This window comes from Vulpes vulpes, chromosome 4 (assembly GCF_048418805.1).
Source record: "Vulpes vulpes isolate BD-2025 chromosome 4, VulVul3, whole genome shotgun sequence".
NCBI lineage: Eukaryota > Metazoa > Chordata > Mammalia > Carnivora > Canidae > Vulpes > Vulpes vulpes.
In genome coordinates, this window is record NC_132783.1 from 130,139,128 (window position 1) to 130,159,746 (window position 20,619).

At 36.5% G+C, this 20,619-nt stretch overlaps 1 protein-coding gene across 41 annotated transcripts in view; it reads left to right on the top strand.

The window, feature by feature from the left end:
- Window positions 1-20,619, top strand: part of CPLANE1 (ciliogenesis and planar polarity effector complex subunit 1) — a 138,651-nt gene that overhangs the window by 66,625 nt on the left and 51,407 nt on the right. For 10 of the 41 annotated variants that reach the window (XR_012001285.1, XR_012001286.1, XR_012001291.1 and 7 more), the window contains 9 exons: window positions 7,748-7,896; window positions 8,481-8,644; window positions 10,251-10,361; window positions 10,551-10,633; window positions 11,375-11,457; window positions 14,342-14,534; window positions 16,435-16,725; window positions 16,901-17,671; window positions 19,307-19,473. Coding sequence is in view for 21 of the 41 variants with exons in the window: in XM_072757077.1 (XP_072613178.1) it covers window positions 7,748-7,896; window positions 8,481-8,644; window positions 10,251-10,361; window positions 10,551-10,633; window positions 11,375-11,457; window positions 14,342-14,534; window positions 16,435-16,725; window positions 16,901-17,671; window positions 19,307-19,473 (2,012 nt within the window). In the remaining 20 variants the exon portion in view is untranslated. The remainder of the gene's footprint in view (window positions 1-7,747; window positions 7,897-8,480; window positions 8,645-10,250; window positions 10,362-10,550; window positions 10,634-11,374; window positions 11,458-14,341; window positions 14,535-16,434; window positions 16,726-16,900; window positions 17,672-19,306; window positions 19,474-20,619) is intronic. The other 31 variants (XR_012001297.1, XR_012001288.1, XR_012001292.1 and 28 more) reach the window with 10 other exon arrangements.

The following is a 20,619-nucleotide window of genomic DNA, read 5'->3' on the forward strand; positions in this document are numbered from 1 at the left end:
AGTGTACAAGTCTTTCATCTCCTTAGTTACATTTATTCCCAGATACTTTATTTTTTGATGCAATTGTAAATGAGATTTATTTCTTAAGTTTTCTTTCCAATAATTTGTTGTTTATGTATCTAAATACAATTCATTTTTGTATATTGATGGATTTTCCATGTATAATATCAAGTCATCTGCAGATGGCGACAGTTTGCCTTCTTCTTTCCTGATTTGGATGCCTTTTTTTTTTCTTGCCTAATTGCTTGCTCCAACTAGGACTTCCTGTACTATGTTATATAAAAGTGGTGAGACTGGGCATCCTTGTTTTTGATCTTAGAGGAGAAGCTTTCAGGTTGTTTGTTGTTGTTGTTGTTGTTGTTTTCTATTGAAAATAGTATTAACTGTAGGCCTCTCATATATGGTCTTTTTTTTTTTTTTTAATTTTTTATTTATTTATGATAGTCACAGAGAGAGAGAGAGGCAGAGACACAGGCGGAGGGAGAAGCAGGCTCCATGCACCGGGAGCCTGATGTGGGATTCGATCCCGGGTCTCCAGGATCGCGCCCTGGGCCAAAGGCAGGCGCCAAACCGCTGCGCCACCCACGGATCCCTCATATATGGTCTTTAGAATGTTTTTATTTGCTTGTTTTTAAAGATTTTTTTTTTTTTAGTTATTTGACAGAGAGAAAGAGCACAAGCAGGAGGAGTGGCAGGCAGAGGGAGAGGGAGAAGCAGGCTCCCTGCTGAGCAAGGAGCCTAATGTGGGGCTCTATCCCTGGAACCTGGGATCATGACCTGAGGCAAAGGCAGGCACTTAACCGACTGAGCCATCTAGGTGCCCCTGGTCTTTAGAATGTTGAGATACATTTCTGTTGTACTCAGCTTGTTGACAGGTTTTTTTTTTTTTTTTATCATGAATGGATGTTTAACAAATTTTGTCATACTCTTTTTCTGTATATATTGAAATCATATGATTTTAACATTTTATTTTGTTAATAAAGTATATGAGATTGACTGATTTGCAGATGTTGAACTACCTTTGCGTCCCTGGAATAAATCCCACTTGATCATGGTGTATGATATTTTTAATGTAGTGTCGAATTCAGTTTACTGATATTTTGTTAACTATCTTGGCATCTGTTGTTTATTGGAGATAGTGGCCTCTACTTTTCTTGTAGTGTTCTTGTCTGGCTTTGATATAAGGCTAATGCTAGACTTGTAAAATGAGTTTGAGAGTGTTCTCTCTCTTTAGTTTATTAGAAGAATTTGAGAAAGATTGGCATTCTTTAAATGTGGGTAGAATTTGCCAGGGAATCCATCTGGGTCTGGGATTTTCTCTTTTGGAAGGTTGTGATTACTGATTTAGACTCTACTCATTATGTTCTGTTCACATTTTCTGTTTTTTATGATTCAGTCTTAGTAGACTGTATGTTTCTAAGAATTTATCTAGTTCATCTAGGTTGTCTGATTTGTTGGCTTGTAATTGCTCAGAATTGGTCTCTTGTGATCATTAGTATTCACGTACTATCTAGTTGTAGTGTCTCCTCTTCCATTTCTAAATTTATTTGCTTGAGTCCTCTCTTCTTTTTGAGTCTAGCTAAAGGCTTGCCTACTTTGTTTATTTTTCCCAGATCCAGCTCTTAGTTTCTTTGATTTTTTCTCTTTTTAGTCTATATTTCATGTATTTCTTTTCTGATCTTTATTTCCTTCTACTAATGTTGGACTTCTTTTTTCTAGTTTCTTTAGGTGTAAAGTTAGGTTGTTTGAGATCTTTGTTTTTTCTTTCTTTAAAAAATATTTTATTTATTAGACAGCAGAGCAAGAAAGAGCATGAGCAAGAAAGAGAGCATGAGCAGGGGTGGGGAGGGGCAGTGGGAGAAGCAGGCTATGAAATTTACTCTTAGGACTGCTTCTGCTGGGCCTCACAAGTTTTGGTATGTTGTATTTTCATTTTCCTTTGTCTCAAGATATTTTTTTTTACTTCCCTTTTTATTTCACCTTTGACTCATTGGTTCTTCAGGAGTATGTTGTTTAATCTTTGCATATTTGTGGTTTGTGCAGTTTTCTTCTTGTAATTGGTTTCTAGTTTCATATCCTTGTTGGAAAAGATGCTCAATATGATTTTAATCTTCTTACTTCTTACTTAAATTTACTAAGACTTGTTTTTATGGCCTAATATATAATCTCTCCTGGAGAATGTTCCATATGCCCTTGAGAAGGATGTGTTTTTTTTTTTTTTTTTTTGAGAAGGATGTGTATGTTGCTGCTATTGGATAGAATGTTTGTAAATGTGTGTTAGATCCATCTGATCTATCTATCTATTGAACTTCTCAACTGTTTTTGTATTGCTATCTATTTCTCTCTTCATATGTGGTAATATTTGCTATAAATATTTATTTTCTTCTATATTGGCTGCATAAATATTGACTAATTTTAAATGTCTTTGATAGATTGACCCCTTTATCATTATATAACATCCTTCTTTATCTCTTATTTCTCTTTTTGGCTTAAAGTCTGTTTTCTATGATAGAAGAAGTTATACTTCTAATAGAAGTATAACTATTCCTGTTTTCCTTTGGTTTCTACTTGCATGGAATATTTTTCCATCTCCTCACTTTCAGTCTCTGGCCTTAATGCTTAAGTAAATCTCTTACAGGCAGCATATAGTTGAGTCTCCTTTTTTTTAATCCATTCAACACTCCCTTGTCTTTTTTTTTTTTGTTGGTCTTGGCAATGAGGAATTCATTGGTAGGAAGAAGGAAAATCTTGTGAAATCTATTTGAGGCAATACAGTTGGTCATTATGGCAACTGGAAAGTCACCAGTCAGCTCTTCTTTTTGTCCCTTTATTTTGGGGAACACTCTACTTCTCATTTCTGCTTCTCTTTGGAAGAATATTCCATTCTCTCTGTAAACTGTCTTCCTTTTTCTGCTCCTCTAGACCTTTCCACACCTTTCCAAGTTTCACTCAGATGTGGCTACTTGTGGAGCCTTATTGTTCCAAGGCCAGTGCAGCTCAGCCATATGTTCCGTCCCATTCATATTTTTAAGAAAGACTGATTGGCTCAGGTCACGTGACCATTTGTTCTGATCAGCTTTGGTGGTAGTGCAAGGTCAAAGAGAATAAGTTGTTCAGACCTAAGCCAGAACTGTTAGGAGAACTCTCCTTGTCTTTTGATTGGATAATTTAGTTCATTTACCTTAATTTTTATTTATTTATTTAGGATTTATTTTATTATTTGAGAGAGAGAGCACAGAGAGGAAGGGACAGAAAGAGAGAGAGAATCTCAAGCAGACTGCTTGATGAGCCCAGCCCTGAGACGTTTGATTTTTTACAACCCCTGAGATTGTAACTGAGCCAAAATCAAGAGTCAGACACTTTACTGACTGAGCCACCCAGGTGCCCCTCATAAATTTACTTTTAAATTAATTATTGATAGTTATGGACTTAATATTACCATTTTGTTAAAATTTTCAGATAATTTTGTAAGTTCTTTGTTCTCATCTTCTCTTGTTCTTCTCCTTTGTTATTTGATTATGTTCTGTAATGATATGCTTTTGCGTCATTTTTTTTTTTGTGTGTCTACTGTAGGTTTTTGCTTTAAAACATATAATAGTCTATTTTAAGGTGATAACAACTTAACTTTTAATGCATACAAAATCTCTACATTTTTGCACTACCTTTCCTCCCTTAGGAAAAAAAAAAACATTTTTATGGTTTTGAAGTAAAAATTTGCATCTTTTTTTTTTTGACCTTTTATTTTTTTTTTTTTTAATTTTTATTTATTTATGATAGTCACAGAGAGAGAGAGAGGCAGAGACACAGGCGGAGGGAGAAGCAGGCTCCATGCACCGGAAGCCTGATGTGGGATTCGATCCCGGGTCTCCAGGATCGCGCCCTGGGCCAAAGGCAGGCGCCAAACCGCTGCGCCACCCAGGGATCCCAAAATTTGCATCTTTTTACATTGTGTATTTATTAACAAATAATTGTAGTTATAGTCATTTTTCATATCTGTCTTTTAATCTTCACACTAGAGTTGTGTTTTACCCACCACCATGACAACACTAGACTATTTTGAATTTAACTGTATATTTTTATCAGTGGATTTTATACATCCACATATTTTCTTGTTACCCATTAGTGTTTCCTTGTTTCAGCTTGATGAACTCCCTTTACCATTTCTTGTAAGGCTAGTCTAGTGGTTATGAACTCTCTGTTTTTCTTGTCTGGGAAATTATTTCTCTCTTTCAATTCAAAGAATACCTTTGCTGGGTAGACTGTTCTTGCTTAGCAGTTATTTTTTCCCCCCCAGCACTTTGTTTTTAAGATTGTCTTTAACTTTGACAATGTAATTATAATGTGCTTCAGTATAGGTCTCTTTGGATTTATATTATTTAGAACTCTCTGGGCTTCCTAGATATGGACTTCTGTTTCTTTCCTCAGGTTTAAAAAGTTTTCAGTTATTATTTCTCTGAATAAGTTTTCTGCTCCTTTCTCTTTCCCCTCCCTTTGGGACCTCAGTAATGCATGTAATTGTCTGCTTGATAGTGTCCCATAAGTCCCTTAAGTTATCTTAACTCTTTTAAATTGTTTTTCTTTTTTGGGGGGGTACCCCTGGGTGGCTCAGTGGGGGCCTTTGGCCTAGGGCGTGATGTGATCCTGGAGTCGTAGGATCGAGTCCCACATTGGGCTCCCTGCATGGAGCCTGCTTCTCCCTCTCCCTGTCTCTGGCTCTTTCTCTCTCTCTCTCTCTTTCTCTGTGTCTCTCATGAATAAATAAAATATTAAAAAAAATAAACCGATAATTTTTTTTTCTTTTTGTTCCTCTGATTAGATGAATTTCACTACTCTGCCTTTGAGTTTTCTGATCTTTTCTTCCACTTGATCCAATCTGCTTTTAAACCTCTCCATTGAATTTTTCAGTTCAATTATCATATTCTTTAGTTCTGTAATTTCTGTTTTCTACATTTTGTATTTTCTCTTTGTTGAAATTCTCACTTCGTTCATGCATCACTTATGTTTTCACTTTGTTCATCCCCTGACCTCTGTGACCATTATTCTGAATCTCTATCAGGATATATCATTATTTCCATTTCATTAAGATCTATTTCTGGAGGGCAGCCCCGGCGGCTCAGTGGTTTAGTGCCGCCTTCAGCCCAGGGCCTGATCCTGGAGACCAGGGATCAAGTCCCATGTCAGGCTCCCCCCGCATGGAGCCTGCTTCTTCCTCTGCCTGTGTCTCTGCCACTCTGTGTCTCTCATGAATAAATAAATAAAATATTTTTTAAAAAGATCTATTTCTGGAGATTTATCTTGCCCATTTGTTTAGAACATATTCCCATTTCTTCAGTTTACCTGACTTTCTGTGCTGGTTTTTGTGCATTAGAAAAAGCAGCCACATCTCCCAGGCTGGATAGAGTGGTCTTATGTAGGAGATGAGCCTCATCAGCCAGCTGGGTCTGAGCTGCTGCTTGGCTCTGAAGTCTTTGTGATCATCTAAGTCTTCTTTTTTGTTCTTAATGATTCCCAGTAGTTGAGGGTATGTCAAGATCCATTAGTGTCCCAAACGTTGTATCACGTTTAGCATCTAGGGACACAAGGATTGGAAGTTGGACTCTGAGGCAGCATGTGACAAAGTACATAGGTAAGCCCTTTCTGAGGAGAAACTGAGAGATGGATGTTTTTGTTCCATCTCTGTGAACTAGGTCCTCATGTATAACTACAGGGGGATGCTCCTCCAGGCATTAAGAACTGCTTCTTTGCTACACTTCTATGGGACTCATAAATGCAAATCCCGTTAGTTGTCAAAGACAGGTGATCTGGGCTCCTGTCCTTTAGTCAGTAGCTGCTGACACCCAGATGTGTGCCTCCAGGAAGATACTGGTGACTTGGAATGGGCTAGAGAGAGAAGGCAGGGGAGGTGTCCATCAGTTTCCCAGTCTCTGGGGTATCATAGCTAGCCCCCAGATATATGCAGTTGTATCCTTCCAGGAGAAGACAGAGATGGGTGTTTTTGCCTGTTCCACTGTGCTGAGCCTTTTGAGGATAGTTGCAATGAGTGCTCATGCACCTGTTAATAACTTCTGCTTTGTTTGCTATGGTCTTGTGGGACTTATGGATGCAACCCTCACTGGCTTTCAGAGCTAGGTGTTTTGGATGCTCATCTCTCAAGTGAGAGTCTTAAAAGTTAGAGTGCTAAGTGGCATCCAAACTCTTCCCTCATCAGAGTGAAGGTAAGAGTTCCTTCCTGCTTATAGGATGCTGTGCCATGGGTGGGGTTTTGGCCAGAATGTGTCTCAATCTTTGCTACCTATCTCTGTGTGAATATTTTCTCATTTGCTTTATGTATAGGAATCCATTAGCTAGTTTCTAGATTTCTTTCAGCAGTAATTGCTTTGTGTATAATTGTACATTCAGTGTGCCAGTGAGAGGAGGGGAATTTAGGAGCCTCCTATGTTACCATCTTGGTTGACTTACCTCCACCCATCCTAGTTCTGTATTTGTTCTCTTTTATTTTATTTTTCTGTTTTGTTTTGTAAGGCAAGAAAAAGGGAGAAAAAGAAATAACTATATATATATATATTTTTTTAAGATTTTATTTATTCATGTGCAACACACAGAGAGAGACAGAGAGAGAGGCAGAGACACAGGCAGAGGGAGAAGCAGGCTCCATGCAGGAAGCCCGATGTGGGACTTGAACCCAGGTCTCCAGGATCATGTCCTGGGCTGCAGACGGCGCCAAACAGCTGTGCCACCGGGGCTGCCCGAGAGAACTATATTTATTCTATTTTAAAATGCCTTAAAAAAAAATTAAATGCCTTCATTCTGTGGCACCTGGCTGGCTCAGTGGTAGATCATGTGATTCTTGATTTTAGGGTTGTGATTTCAAGCCCCATGTTGGGCATAGAGATTATTTTTAAAAATTAAAAATTAGAATTAAAAAATAATGGAGTGTTAAAATAATTTACTCTAGATTGCAGGGTGTGTGTGTGTATTTTGTTTTTTTGAGATTTTTTTTTATTTTTTTTGAGATCAGTGTCTATTATCCTAAGGTTGTTTATTTAAGATACTGTGACATTTTTTGTCACTGAAATTTGTATTTCTAGGTGATATACACAAATTCTAAACAAGAGACTTAAAAGAGATATATCCATGTATTTTTAGCTGCATATATTTTTATCTATCATGTCATTTTGGAGTAATCACGAAGTGCCTTTATAATAGCAAAAAGAGTTAAGTGAAAGTAGCTTTACATTTTTATTGTTATTGTTTTGTGACTTAAACTTTGGTAACATACCATACAAAATTGGGTTTTTAAAATTTATTTTTATTTTTTTAAAATATTTTATTTATTTATTTAAGAGAGAGAGAGCACAGGGGAGGCGCAGAGGGAGAAGGACAAGGAGATTCCATGCTGAGTGCAGAGCCCAATGCAGGGCTTGATCCCAGGACCCTGAGATCATGACCTGAGCTGAAATAGAGTCAGATGCTTAACCGAATAAGCTGCCCAGGTACCCCCCCCCCCCTTACTAATTTATAAGGCTGATTTCTTTCCAACATTATTTACATAGTCAGGTTTGTTTTTTCCAGATGGAATAAAGACTTGCAACAAGTATTGAGTTATAGAAATGCAGTAGATACTTAATAAACGAATGAAAAATTTAATCAGGAATAGGTCTGTGGAAAATATTAATAACCAAAAAATATAATGAAAAGTATGAGATTTGACTGTGAATACTAAATACTGTAAATGGTTTGTTTTTAGGTGCTAGAGAATCATTATCCTCAGTTGCAGACTGGACCGAACATTGAGAGTGGTTGCAAAATGAATGCTGGCTGTTCTGTCACAGTAACCACCCAAGGTGGGACTGAGGAAAGAAATGATCAAAACGAACCTCGTCAAAATATCTTGATGTAAGTTTTTTATTATACATTCCTTTTCAGTGGATGATACTTGTTTGATAGTGTTTGGGCTTTAAGGCAAGAATCAAACCCTTGAGAGGTAAAGGAATGAGCATTTCTTTGAGCTATAGAGAAGTGCTTTAACAATTCATTGCAAAATATGCTTCTTCCTTGTTGGTTTAGCTTATATCTTCTGATAGAGGAGCTAATTCTCATCCTGAGGATCCTCTTCTTATATTAATTGATTTCCTGTGTTAGGGGAAGTTGAGGTAATCATTTCATACGTTTTTACATATGAAGCAATATATCTTTGAACAACAAGTTTTAACCTTTAATAGGAAGATTCCTTTGTGAGAATGGCAGATTTCAGAGGTTGAAATGATTCCAGTTATTTGAGTAAATAAAAATGGGGATGTTTAGTCGTTCATTGAACAACCCTTTATTGAGCTTCTACTATGTACCGAGATGTGGTTAAAAAACAGAAAACAATAAATATGAGACCTAATGTTCCTGTTCAGTAGACAGAATTAATTGAAAGCAAGCTTTTTGTTTCCAAGAATGAGTTAAAATTTTTGCTGCTTTATTTTTGTCAATAGAATGCCAACTGAAACATACAATCCTGAAATAAAAGAAACCAAAGATGAGATTATTCCTGTTACTGATGATACTGAAAAAGAATTTATAGATATTGGTGAGGATCTTTTAGAAGTAGAAACATTTAACCAAGAGGAAATGGAAACATACCTATCAGACTATGAAGGTCAGTTCATTTGGCTAATCTTTTTATTTGGCTTTTATTAATTTGAAGTTGGTGAATGAATGTCTGTGATAACTTATTTAGTCTCATATCTAAAATAGTATGTTTATAATTGCCTAAAACCTAAAGTTAAAAGAGAGCATGGGGCGCCTCAGTGGCTCAGTTGTTTAAGCATCCAACTCTTGGTTTTGGCTCAGATTGTGATCTCAGGGCTGTGGGATAGAGCCCCATGACAGACCGTGTGCTCAGTGAGGAGTGTGCCCCAGATACTCTGTCTCCCTTACACTTTCTCTAAGAGTGTAATATCTATGAAATGTTGAACTCATTAACTCATAACATGAGTTTATAATTCTTGGGCCTTTTGCCTTGGTTTTGTAACTATCGTGGGCCTCTTCATTTTTGTGAACCAAATCTGTGTACCTTTCCTTAGCAATCTTTGTTAAAACAGAAACTCTCAGAGCTTTACATGGAGTTAAACACAGTGATATGAGGTCTCTCAAGGCTTATCAGGGATTTACTTGAGGAGGGGTTGTCTTCAGGTGTTTATAAAAAAACATTTTTATATGTCTCTTGGCCATTTATATGTCTTCTTTGGAGAAATGTCTATTCATGTCTTCTGCCCATTTATTGATTGAATTATTTGTTCTTTAGGTGTTGAGTTTGATAAGTTTTTTATAGATTTTGGATACTAGCCTTTTATCTGATAAGATGTTTGCAAATATCTTCTCCCATTCTTTTCGTGCTCAACATCACTCAGTGTCAGGGAAATACAAACCAAAACCACAATGAGATACCACCTCACATCAGTCAGAAAAGCTAAAATTAACAAGTCAGGAAATGACAGATGTTGGCAAGGATGCAGAGAAAAAACTCTCTTACACTCTTGGTGGGAATGGACACTGGTACAGCCATGCTGGAAAACAGTGTGGAGGTTCCTCAAAAAATTGAAAATAGAGCTACTGTATGACCCAGCAATTTCACTACTAGGGATTTACCCCAAAGATACAAATGTGATCCAAACGGGGCACCTGCATCCCAATGTTTATAGCCGCAGTGTCCATAATAGCCAAACTATGGAATAAGTCCATATGTCCACTGACAGATGAATGGATAAAGAAGATTTGGTATATATAAATACAGTGGAATACTAAGCCATCAAAAAAATGAAATCTTGCCATTTTCAGTGACATGGATGGAACTAGAACAAAATAAGTCATATTATACTAAGCAAAATAAGTCCATCAAAGAAAGACAATTATCATATGATCTCACTCATATGTGGAATTTAAGAAACAAAACAGGATCATGGAACAAGGGAGGGAAAAATAAAACAAGATGAAATCAGAGAGAGAGACAAACCCTAAGAGACTCTTAATCATAGGAAACAAACTGAGAGTTCCTAGAGGGGAGGGGGATCGGAGGATGGGGTAACTGGGTGATGGATATGCATGTGATATAATGAATGCTGGATATTATTATAAGACTGATGAATCATTAAACTCTACCTCTGAAACCAAGAATATACTATATGTTAATTGAATTTACTTATTTATTTTGTTAGTTGAATTTATTTATTTATTTATTTTTTAAATTTATTTATTCGTGAAAGACACAGAGGAGAGAGAGGCAGAGACACAGGCAGAGGGAGAAGCAGGCTCCATGCAGGGAGCCCGATGCGGGACTCGATCCCAGGACTCCAGGATCACGCCCTGGGCCGAAGGCAAGTGCTAAACCGCTGAGCCACCCAGGGATCTCCTGTTAATGAATTTAAATAAAAACATTTTTATAAGGAGGATAGAAAATATTTCTGTCATTATCTTTGTTTCCCCATAATATTCCTGAACCTTCTAAAAAGTAAACTGAGTTTTTTCAAATGGTCACTTTTCTCTTTCTCCTTGTTTCCTTATAGAAGATACCAAAGAGCCTGTTGAAAGTCTTAAAAGTTCCAATACTGTCATTAACATGCAGACTTTACCACAGCATTTAGAAGAAGTAAGTCAATAAATAGTGGGTAATGTTATTTAAATTATATTTAAGTATTTTTATTTAATCATCCAACCAAGGCTGTTATTGTCTTAAAAGTACGCTGTAGGTTGCAGAGAATAACCAGGCCATGCAACATTTTTTCTTTCACTGAAATACTATCATTAGTAAGATGTCTAATAATTTCAGGCAATGAAATTTTTATTTTATAAACTGCTATAGTAAATTAACTTAATCAAGAGTAATAGAAGTATTCTATATTCATAACATGTAATTCAGCTGTAGTATGCAGTTTTTGCACATATTTCACTTTTATGTATTATTTGTTTTCTCAAAACTATGCACTGCATTTTCAGATGGAACACAGACATTTCTAATTATTAAAAAAATTCCTTCAAAAAGGATGTTTTTCCTGTTTATAGTTCTTTTCAGAATGTACTTATTAATCACGCAGTGATGGGTATATGTAATTTACAGTGTACTTGTAAATGTAGTGTAAATAATTTCCACTGACATAATTTGTTCTTGTATTTTAATAAGCTCAGTGGCTCAGGGTGATGTGCCAAAGGCAATTCACACAGTTAAAAATCTGATCAGAGCAGCACTGGGAGTTAATTTTCATGTTTGGTTTCTCACTTGCTTTTAGACTGTTGTTACTCTGGGTAAGTAGTGAATGTGAAACTAAAGACACCTAAGACAGTAATACCTACTTATATGACCCATTTTCTTCTTGGGTACTATTAATTTCAGCAGCAATCCACAACAGAGGTTCAGTGTCCAAGGGAAGAACCATTGGAGACATGTATGGAGGAAAAATCAACTGAACAGAAAGGGTAAGGGGGAAAAGAGTAAGGAAGTGATGATTACTGCCATCTGGGATTCATTTGATGAAGAGGTTATTTTTCTCATAATTTACGATATATATTTTATAATGATATTGTGTTCCTAGTGAAATTTAACTTTATAACTGTGGTAAATGATGATCTTTAGTAAGTGTTACAGACTTCTAAATCTTGGTAGATTTAGAACAAAATGCCTTTTGTTCTCCCATCACTATCACTCTTATCAAAGTAAAATATAGCTGTAAATAGACCAGAGTTTATAAAGCTGCTAATTAGGGAAACACCTTGTCATACTGATTTCGTTTTTGTTGGATCAAATAAAAAACCGTTCTGAATCACAATATATATCTTTCACTGTCGCAGTGTGTTTACTGCACACTATAGGGCTATTCTGTTGGCTAGAATATTATTGTTCAAGGGGAGCCAAAGACAGTTTTAATTTGTTGCAGGTGGAACATGCTTTCTTCATTTTTAGGATTTTTGAAGTTTTAGAATTTTAGAACTACCTTGGATAAGAGAGGCAATGTAATTAGATTTTCTTTCTCTTCTCGATATACAATTTTTGTTCATTTCTGTGGGCAGTTAACAAAAAAATATTTTAAATGTGATGTGCCTTTACAAATACATATTTCTATTAATAAAAAACTAGTCTTCACAGTTTTAAATGTAGTAAGGGCTCTGTAGTGTTCTGGGAAAAGTGTCTGCCTCCATTATATGTGGAATTTGAGGTCCCAACTAACCTCACTTCTCCATTGTAGATTCTTTTATTTCTACTGGGCAGTCAACAGTGATTAAGTTATATGTTCAGTCATCCAGATATATTCTTTGCTTTTTGTTTGAATCTGTTAACTAATTGCTATGGAGACAAATATAAACAGATTGTAATTATGAGCTAAGCCTTATAGAGGACTAGAGAATGTTTTGATTGTTAGATGGCTGAGCTTTAGATCACTTACACCTTAGGAAATGTGAAGAATATCTTCCTAATCAATTATTAATCTTTAATTATAGTATGATCAAAGCCTTTTCAAATCCTGAACACACCATTCCTTATTCATTTTGTGTAGATACAAGTTCAGAAACTTCTAGGTAAGAATTTTTGTGTACCATTTTGATATAATCATATTTTACAAGTAGATAAGAGAATGAAATGATGCCTGCTGTGCCATTTTGAAATAATTACTAAATGTTTTGACTAAAAACTAAGTAAAATGAAAGCAACATAAACCATTGAAAGAACAATGTAGATACAAATTTCTGACACCTTTAAGTTTATTATTGAGAGATTTTCCTCTAACAGCTATGTTTTATAGATATACAGGAACTATATATTCTATAAGAGTCTTTTCTAAAAAAGAAAAAGTCTTTTATGAAAAAAGGAGGATGGTTGACCCTTGGACAATACGAGTTTGAGTCACTTGAATCCCCTTACACGTAATTTTTTTTTTTTATAAAAACAGTACAGTACTATAAATATATTTTCTCTTCCTCATGACTTTAACATTTTTTTCCCCTAGCTTACTTTATTGTAAGAATATAGATGCAATACACATAACATACAAAATATATTAATCGACTATTTATGTTATGATAGTGTTTCTGGTTAACAGTAGGCTATTAGTAGTTCTGTTTTTGAGGAGTCAAGTTATATGTGGATTTTCAACTGCATGAGGGTTGGCACCCCAGTCCGCTTTTTTTTTGTTCAGGGGTCAACTGTAGTGGATGGATTACTTAAAATTGCTCATTTCCAGCCTCTAACAGATTTTTAATAGTGTATGAAATGCTTTTAATTTTCTCATAGAATAGATTCATCCCGTTTTATCTTTTGGGCTTTTACAGAGATTGAACAGTGTGTTTAGTGTTTAGAAGTCTTGCTGAAATAGGTAAACATAGCATGGCCCTACTTAAAATAATTCTCCATTATTGGAATTTATCTCATTGCTACTTGTTGGAAACAAAGGCCAATAAAGTTGTCTTAAAATAGACAAATCACTTGTAATGCCTGTTTTTCATGGATTTGCCAAATAAAGTTTTGTTACTGAGCTTTTTAGTATTAGATGCTTGATAAAAGGCAAATATTATTACTGAAAGGGAATGAATGTAAGCCCAAATAATCTAAAAGCAATTTAATGTGTTCTTTTCTTTTTAGAGACAATGATCAATTTATTTGGATATAATAATGCCTGCTCCCTTATTTAGTTTGTGAAATCAATTTGCTTAGGAAACAAATTTGAGTACCTGCTGTGTTTAAGAAATCATCCCCAAACAATCGTTTTATTTAAAGTAAAACAAAAACTTATTTTGATCTTTAATTTTTATTCCTAAATAAGCATTTTTTTGGTTATAGTTTAATTATAAATATAAACTTTGTGATTTGTTTGGAAATGAAGTGTTCACAATACTGTTGTTTCACATTTAAGGATGATCAAGAATTTGCTCTATCTATTGTAGAATTACCTTTTTAACCCATACTTTTTCTAGTTTTCTTAACTACACTCTGGATCATTAAACTTAGTAACAAAAAACATTCCTAATATAACTACTCAGAATAATTGCACAGGTTTCAAACTCAGATGCTTGCAGGGACCAGGCAAATAAATTGTCGATTGTAACACCATAGGGAGGGACCACGGCTGACTAAGACATTCCATTTCCCTTAATAAAATAGCATTCACGTGAGTACTGTGCTGATGGCTGGTGGCTAGGTGGCTGAGGAGTACAGAACGATAGGCTTTAGGGTTTAAATTTCCTGAAAACTTCCAGAAAGCCTTTACAGTAGAAGAAAAAGGTAATATCAGACTCTCCAGATTGTAGACATCTGATTTGCTTTTTTTTCTTGATTAAGTGTGTTTTTTATATATATGCTTCCATCTAGTACACAGATCTCTGCATTTAAAGATAAATCTTCCTCAGTTCCACCTTTCGTGTCAAATGGAGTCAGCGTTGCCTCACAAACACCTGTGCCAACACCTCAGCAGACCCAGAGCAATGAACCCAGGGCTCAGTTACCAGAGTCTTCAGATTCTGTTAGGCAGATGCTCCAAGATGAAATGTTTAAATTAGTTCAGGTAAGCACATCTCCATATAAATAAGTCAGTCTACACATATGATGTATATGTAAGGATTTGAAATATGAACAAAACTCTTAGAAATTGACAAGATGAAATTAAATTGTAGGGTTTTTCTGCTTTGGGCACTCTTCATTTGTTATTCAGAGGCCCGGAGTCCAGGCTGAACTACCTACTTCTCTCTCTCTCCTCTCTCTTTTTTTTTTTAAGATTTTATTTATTTATTCATGAGAGACACAGAGACACAGGCAGAGGGAGAAGCAGGCTCCATGCAGGGAGCCCGACGTGGGACTCGATCCCAGGTCTCTAGGATCACGCCCTGGGCTGCAGGCAGTGCTAAACCGCTGTACCACGGGGGATGCCCCCCCCCCTTTTTTTTTGGATTACCAAGGGACTTTGCTGGTAGCTGGTCTGTATATTTAACAAATTCTCCAGATAATTCTAAGGCACATAAAGGATTAAGAATCACTGTCTTAGACATTTTTGCTTTTTTTTTTTTTTTTTCACAACCCATATCCAGTGTGCCCTCTTGATTCTTTTGCCCACAGTGTATTCAGTACAGCACTTGCTGTTTCTATAGTGGTAGCCAGCCTTAGACTCAGAACTTCAGACTTCCATTGTCCTATATATGCATTTTCTAAGACATTCTTTTTTTCAGATACTGTCTTAATACTTTTACTTTCCTGTTTTAAAATGTTCTGTAAATTTCAGGTACCAATTTGTATAATATGAAATAAATCTTGCTTTAAAAATACAGAGTAAAAGGAAAAACTCTAAGAATCTCAATACTAGTTCTCTTTGAGGATAGGATAATGGATGATTTTTTGTGTGTATGCTTTTTTTTTCTGTAAAAAAGCATGTTTTTTCTTTACTTTTTTTTTTTTTTTTTAAGTAATTGAAGGGAACTTAGATTTTTTTTTTTAACCTGCAGTGTTTCCCTACTGGTATGTTTCATCAAGTGCAAATTCTTCTGTTGGGCTTGAAAGACCCACAGCCAGCTTTTACCTTCCCTCTTTTCCCATAATGCTCTCACAAGTCTAGTGGTCTTCAGAGTGCAGTCTCTGGATCAGTAGCATCAGCATCACTTAAATGTTAGAAGTGTATTCTCAGGCCCCATCCCAGACCTATTGAAATCAGAAACTGGGCATGGAGCCCAGCAAAGAGTGCTTTCCAAGTCCTCCAGGAGATTCTGATGGCATGCCCAAGTTTGGGAACTCCCGCACTCACCTGTCCTCTCCTTAGAGCTGCTGTTAATTTCCTGTTCCATCTAAGCCAGTGTTTATGCTAGTGGTTCCCAAGCTTTTCTGCACACTGAAATCACCTTGTCATCTTAAAAATACTAATCCTGGCTTCCATCCCCAGATATTCTGATCTTATTGCTGTGGGTATGACTTGACCACGGGGATTTTTAAATGATGCTCAGGTGATTCTGATGTGCAGCATTCGTCAACCACTGGTCGTCCCTTTGCCTTTTGCCTCGTCAGCCTTTCCAGGGGAAGTCCTCACTTTCCACCTGTTTGCTGATCTTTGCTTTTTTTTTTTTTTTTTTTTTCTGAAAATTTGATCACAACACTCATTTTAGGACTTCAGTAGTTGTCCTCATTCTACTCCATCAGATCACTCCTTTATGATCCCTGGGATCTTTATGTAAACTGTTTTATAGATAGCCCTGAATCTCATGATGAGTTCATATTTCCAGTTGACAGCTCTTTGAAAACAGGAAGGTGTTCTTTCTTTCCTTTTTAAAAAAATCTCCCCCACCTCTGCCTCCTGCTCAGCATTCGTGGGTCTGACAGATAAGCCAAAAGCATGATTGTTGTGGAATACTCAGATCATTGTTGTTGATTCTTTAGATTTTTTCACTATATTTTAAAATAGTTGAATTTTTATTTTATCCTAGCTTCAACAGATCAACTTCACGAGCCTAATGCAAATAGTAGGATCATCCTTTGCTAACCTCTCAGATATACATCGACTTCTGCAGCAGCCTCAGTCTGTGCCTCTGGTGGGAAGCCAAGTATTAAACCCCACGAGAGGGAGTAGTGATGTTGATGACACCAGTAGACATTTTAAGGAGAGATCTTTTATTAAACCACAGCCTGTGGGAGAGTACACCAGAGAGAATGGCAAGAGTCCACACTGCCATAAAGGAGTTGTGCAGTCTGATCAAAACAGTCATGGAAATTTACAGGTAACACATTAAAAAAATACCATTAAAGTTGTTCTAGCAGTTCAGGTGTTGGCTTTTTGTTATTTTTAGCAGTTATTACATTCCACCTCCTCCAAAACATATTGAACATTGTTTGCAAAATAAGAAGTTTGTAATATACTCTAAACTTACATAACAGCTTCTTTTTCTCTTCCAGAATGTACCACATGGGAGTATTCCTTTATGTGAGTCCGAAGGCCCACCTCCCAGTACAGGATTAACTCCAGCATCCCAAAGCTTACCAACCGCTGCACTGCCTCCTGCTCCTGCTGGAAGTTCTCCCTTCCACCTTTTGTCTCCATCTTTTGCCATTCCAAAGACACCTAGACTCATCCCAGCTGCAAAAACTTTCGGACCTGCTGATGGTTTTCCTTTGCTTCAGTTTCAGCCTAAGCATGAATTTAAGTCCCTCTCCTTCCATTCAGGAAGAGTTCAACAAGTTCCCTTCAGGCCCCTGCCACAGCCTAGAGAGGCATGGGGGTTATCTGCTTCCTCCCAGCCTCTTTTGCCACAAAGAGCAATGCCCACTACTTCAGTGTCCTCCTTGAATTTGAGCCACTATAATACCGAAGCCATAAAAAAAGCAGTTGAACAGGAGAACTGGGCAGAAACTGTAACTACAGAAATCCCTAAGCATGTGAACCTGGATCAATATGTTGGACAAGAAAACTTGACACCTCAACAGGACTCTTCAGTATTTATAAAACCAGAAAAACTACTTGATGTTAAGCCAGGGTCCCTTGAGATATCTCCTCAGAATACCTTTGGACTTCCATTATTGCATCTACAACTTAAACCTCCTTATGTATTTTCCTCTGACTCAAGGACGTTGGTAACAATTCCTTCAATACCTACCAGTACTATAGCACAAGAAACAAAATACCCAAGGCTCTCATTACTTCATTCATGCCTATCCTCAGAAAATATGGTAATGAACATTGCAGAGCAATGTGAAAGCAGTCCTGCATTTTTCATACCATAAATACTACACATGAGATGAAAAGCTCTTACACATTTCTTTTGTTCCCCCCACAATTCTTTTTTTAAAATAATGTTTCTGTTACTTGAAGTAACATAAAATTCCAATTCAAAATGATAATTAAGTATTGTAAAGCTTTTAGGTCTGTCTTGTATACCGATGCTAGCATTGGTGAGACTTTTTCATAGGTATTTTTTCTTCTCAGAGAAGAAATGAGAAGTAAAATAAAATGACCAGTATTCTTGTTCATATGGGTATGTGCGGGGCAGGGGGAGAGAAAGGGAGGGCACATGTGTAAGTGTCACACACATTATTTACTGTTCCTAGTAGTTATATGATTGCCTTCAAATCTGTTACAGTTTAAGGTAGTTAAATAGACCCAGGTCTATAAATAGTTGTGCATGTTTTTAAGAATGGTATATTTTTAAAGTACTTAAAAAGATTGAATCTTTATAAACCCACAGAATCCTCTTTAAAGTTGTAAGCTTTGATTTATGAAATTCAAATTGTTTTTTTAAAGATTTATTTATTTATTTATTTATTTATGATAGACATAGAGAGAGAGAGAGAGAGAGGCAGAGACAAAGGAGGAGGGAGAAGCAGGCTCCATTCCGGGAGCCCGATGCAGGACTCGATCCCGGGACTTCAGGATCGCACCCTGGGCCAAAGGCAGGCGCCAAACCACTGAGCCACCCAGGGATCCCTGAAATTCAAATTGTTTAGGCTCTAGTTTTATAAATTAGTAGTACCATATTAGGAAGGTAATTGAATCATTCATGCTCTGATGCACTTTTAAGATATGAAGATGGTACTGGGAAAAGAAATGGTCATTCTTTAGCAGCAGTACTTATGACTTCTTTTGTTCTGAACACACTATGAACAGAAAAGAAAGGATTAAAGGTATGGAAAAGCAGATATTTTGAGAGATATTTAAAGGAATTTTTTTATTAGAATGGTATAATGAACCCCTAAGTTATATTACCCAATGTCAGTACTTATAACATACTGCTAATCTGTTTCTTCCATAATCTTCACTTCTCTGTATCCTCCCTGTTTGAAAGCATTTTAAGTCAAATGCTAGACTTATGTATTTCATTTATAAGATTTTTATTTTTAAGATATTTTATTTATTTGACAGAGCACAAGCAAGGGGAGTTGCAGACAGAGGGAGAGGGAGAAGCAGACTCTCCACTGAGCATGGAGCCTGATGTGGGCCTCGGTCCCAGGACCCTGAGATTATGACCTGAGCCGAAGGCAGATGCTTAGCTGACTGAGCCACCCAGGCGCCCCGTGGAAGATTTTTAATGTAGAAAAGAAATTAAGAAGATTAGCACTTCTAGCTTAGTTTCTGAAATAAGATGACCCAGTTGGAATATCTAGCACTCTAAAAGAATTTATTTTTTAAACTCTGGATACTCTGATAAATCTTACCAGTCCAGATCAATTTGTTATCTTGACATGTTCTCTCTCTCTCTCTCTCACACACACACACACTTAATTTAAAGATGTTTTCCTGACATTTTTATTAATATATTACATAATTGAGGTTTGTAATTTTAAATTATTATGCTTTATTTCTTATAGTACAAAAACCTAAAACTTATTCCACTTGAAAGCCTCATTGCATTCAAACAAAGCCAAGAGAAACAAACACATGATTTATTTGAACAAGGCGATTCTGGACACCTTCAGCTTCTGAATGTCAAAATAGAACCATCTGAAGTGAAACAAGGAAGGGACAGTAAAAAAAGGCAAGTTTTTTTCTACATATTTTATTTATTCATGAGAGATGCAGAGAGAGAGAGAGGCAGAGATACAAGCAGAGAGAGAAGCAGGCTCCCTGGGGAGCCCGTCTGGGACTCAATCCCAGGACCTATAGAAAATTTCTATATTGTGAGAGGGAAATAATACTATTTCTTACATTTTATTTTATTTTATTTTATTTTATTTTATTTTATTTTTTAAACATTTTTTTTTAAACTTTATTTATTTATGATAGTCACAGAGAGAGAGAGAGAGGCAGAGACACAGGCAGAGGGAGAAGCAGGCTCCATGCACCGGGAGCCCGACGTGGGATTCGATCCCGGGTCTCCAGGATCGCGCCCTGGGCCAAAGGCAGGCGCCAAACCGCTGTGCCACCCAGGGATCCCCTATTTCTTACATTTTATTAAGGAATTCCTTACTGGAATTCATAGGCTGGAAGTTTCTTTTACATTTTTCTGTAAAATTATGAGCAGTTTTCTTTTGTAGGACAAATATTTGCCATCTCATATAATATTCCATGTACTGTCTAATGCACTGAAGTAATACTGCTATTCAGCTAACTATATTCTCTAGATTCTTACATAGGAAGCAGGAGGATAAGTGATGTGAATTGTTTCAGGACACTAAAACATGCACGTATAAAGCAAGGCTGTGACATCTAATGAAGAGGGTTTATAGTGTTTTACTCATGATGGGTATGCAAAAATGTATTGACTGGTAGGTTATTACTGAGTCTAGAAAATACTCTAAGAGTTTCACATTTATTAGATCCTAAAATCTATTACCAGTGCTCTCTTTCCAGAAATGGTTCCTTCCTTCCATGTAAGTCTTCTCCTTAGCTTCTTGGGCCTTCTTTCTTCCCTGCTGGGATTTCACTGAGGTGACTCAAGTGTTCTTAACTTCTTCAGAAGGGTGCCTGGAGTCATCCCATAGGGTTTCTGGGGTTATCTCAGAGTCTGAAGAAAAGAGAGTTTGAAAATTACCTAAAACGTGTGACTCTGACTGGAGATTCCAGTGACTAACACAGAAAAGTCAGTTCAGTAGTAGAGGAACTAGAAATAACTTTCATGTCTCCCTGACCTTTGCTTATATTTGCTCAAATTCTAGCAAAGTATGTTGCTGATTTAATTATA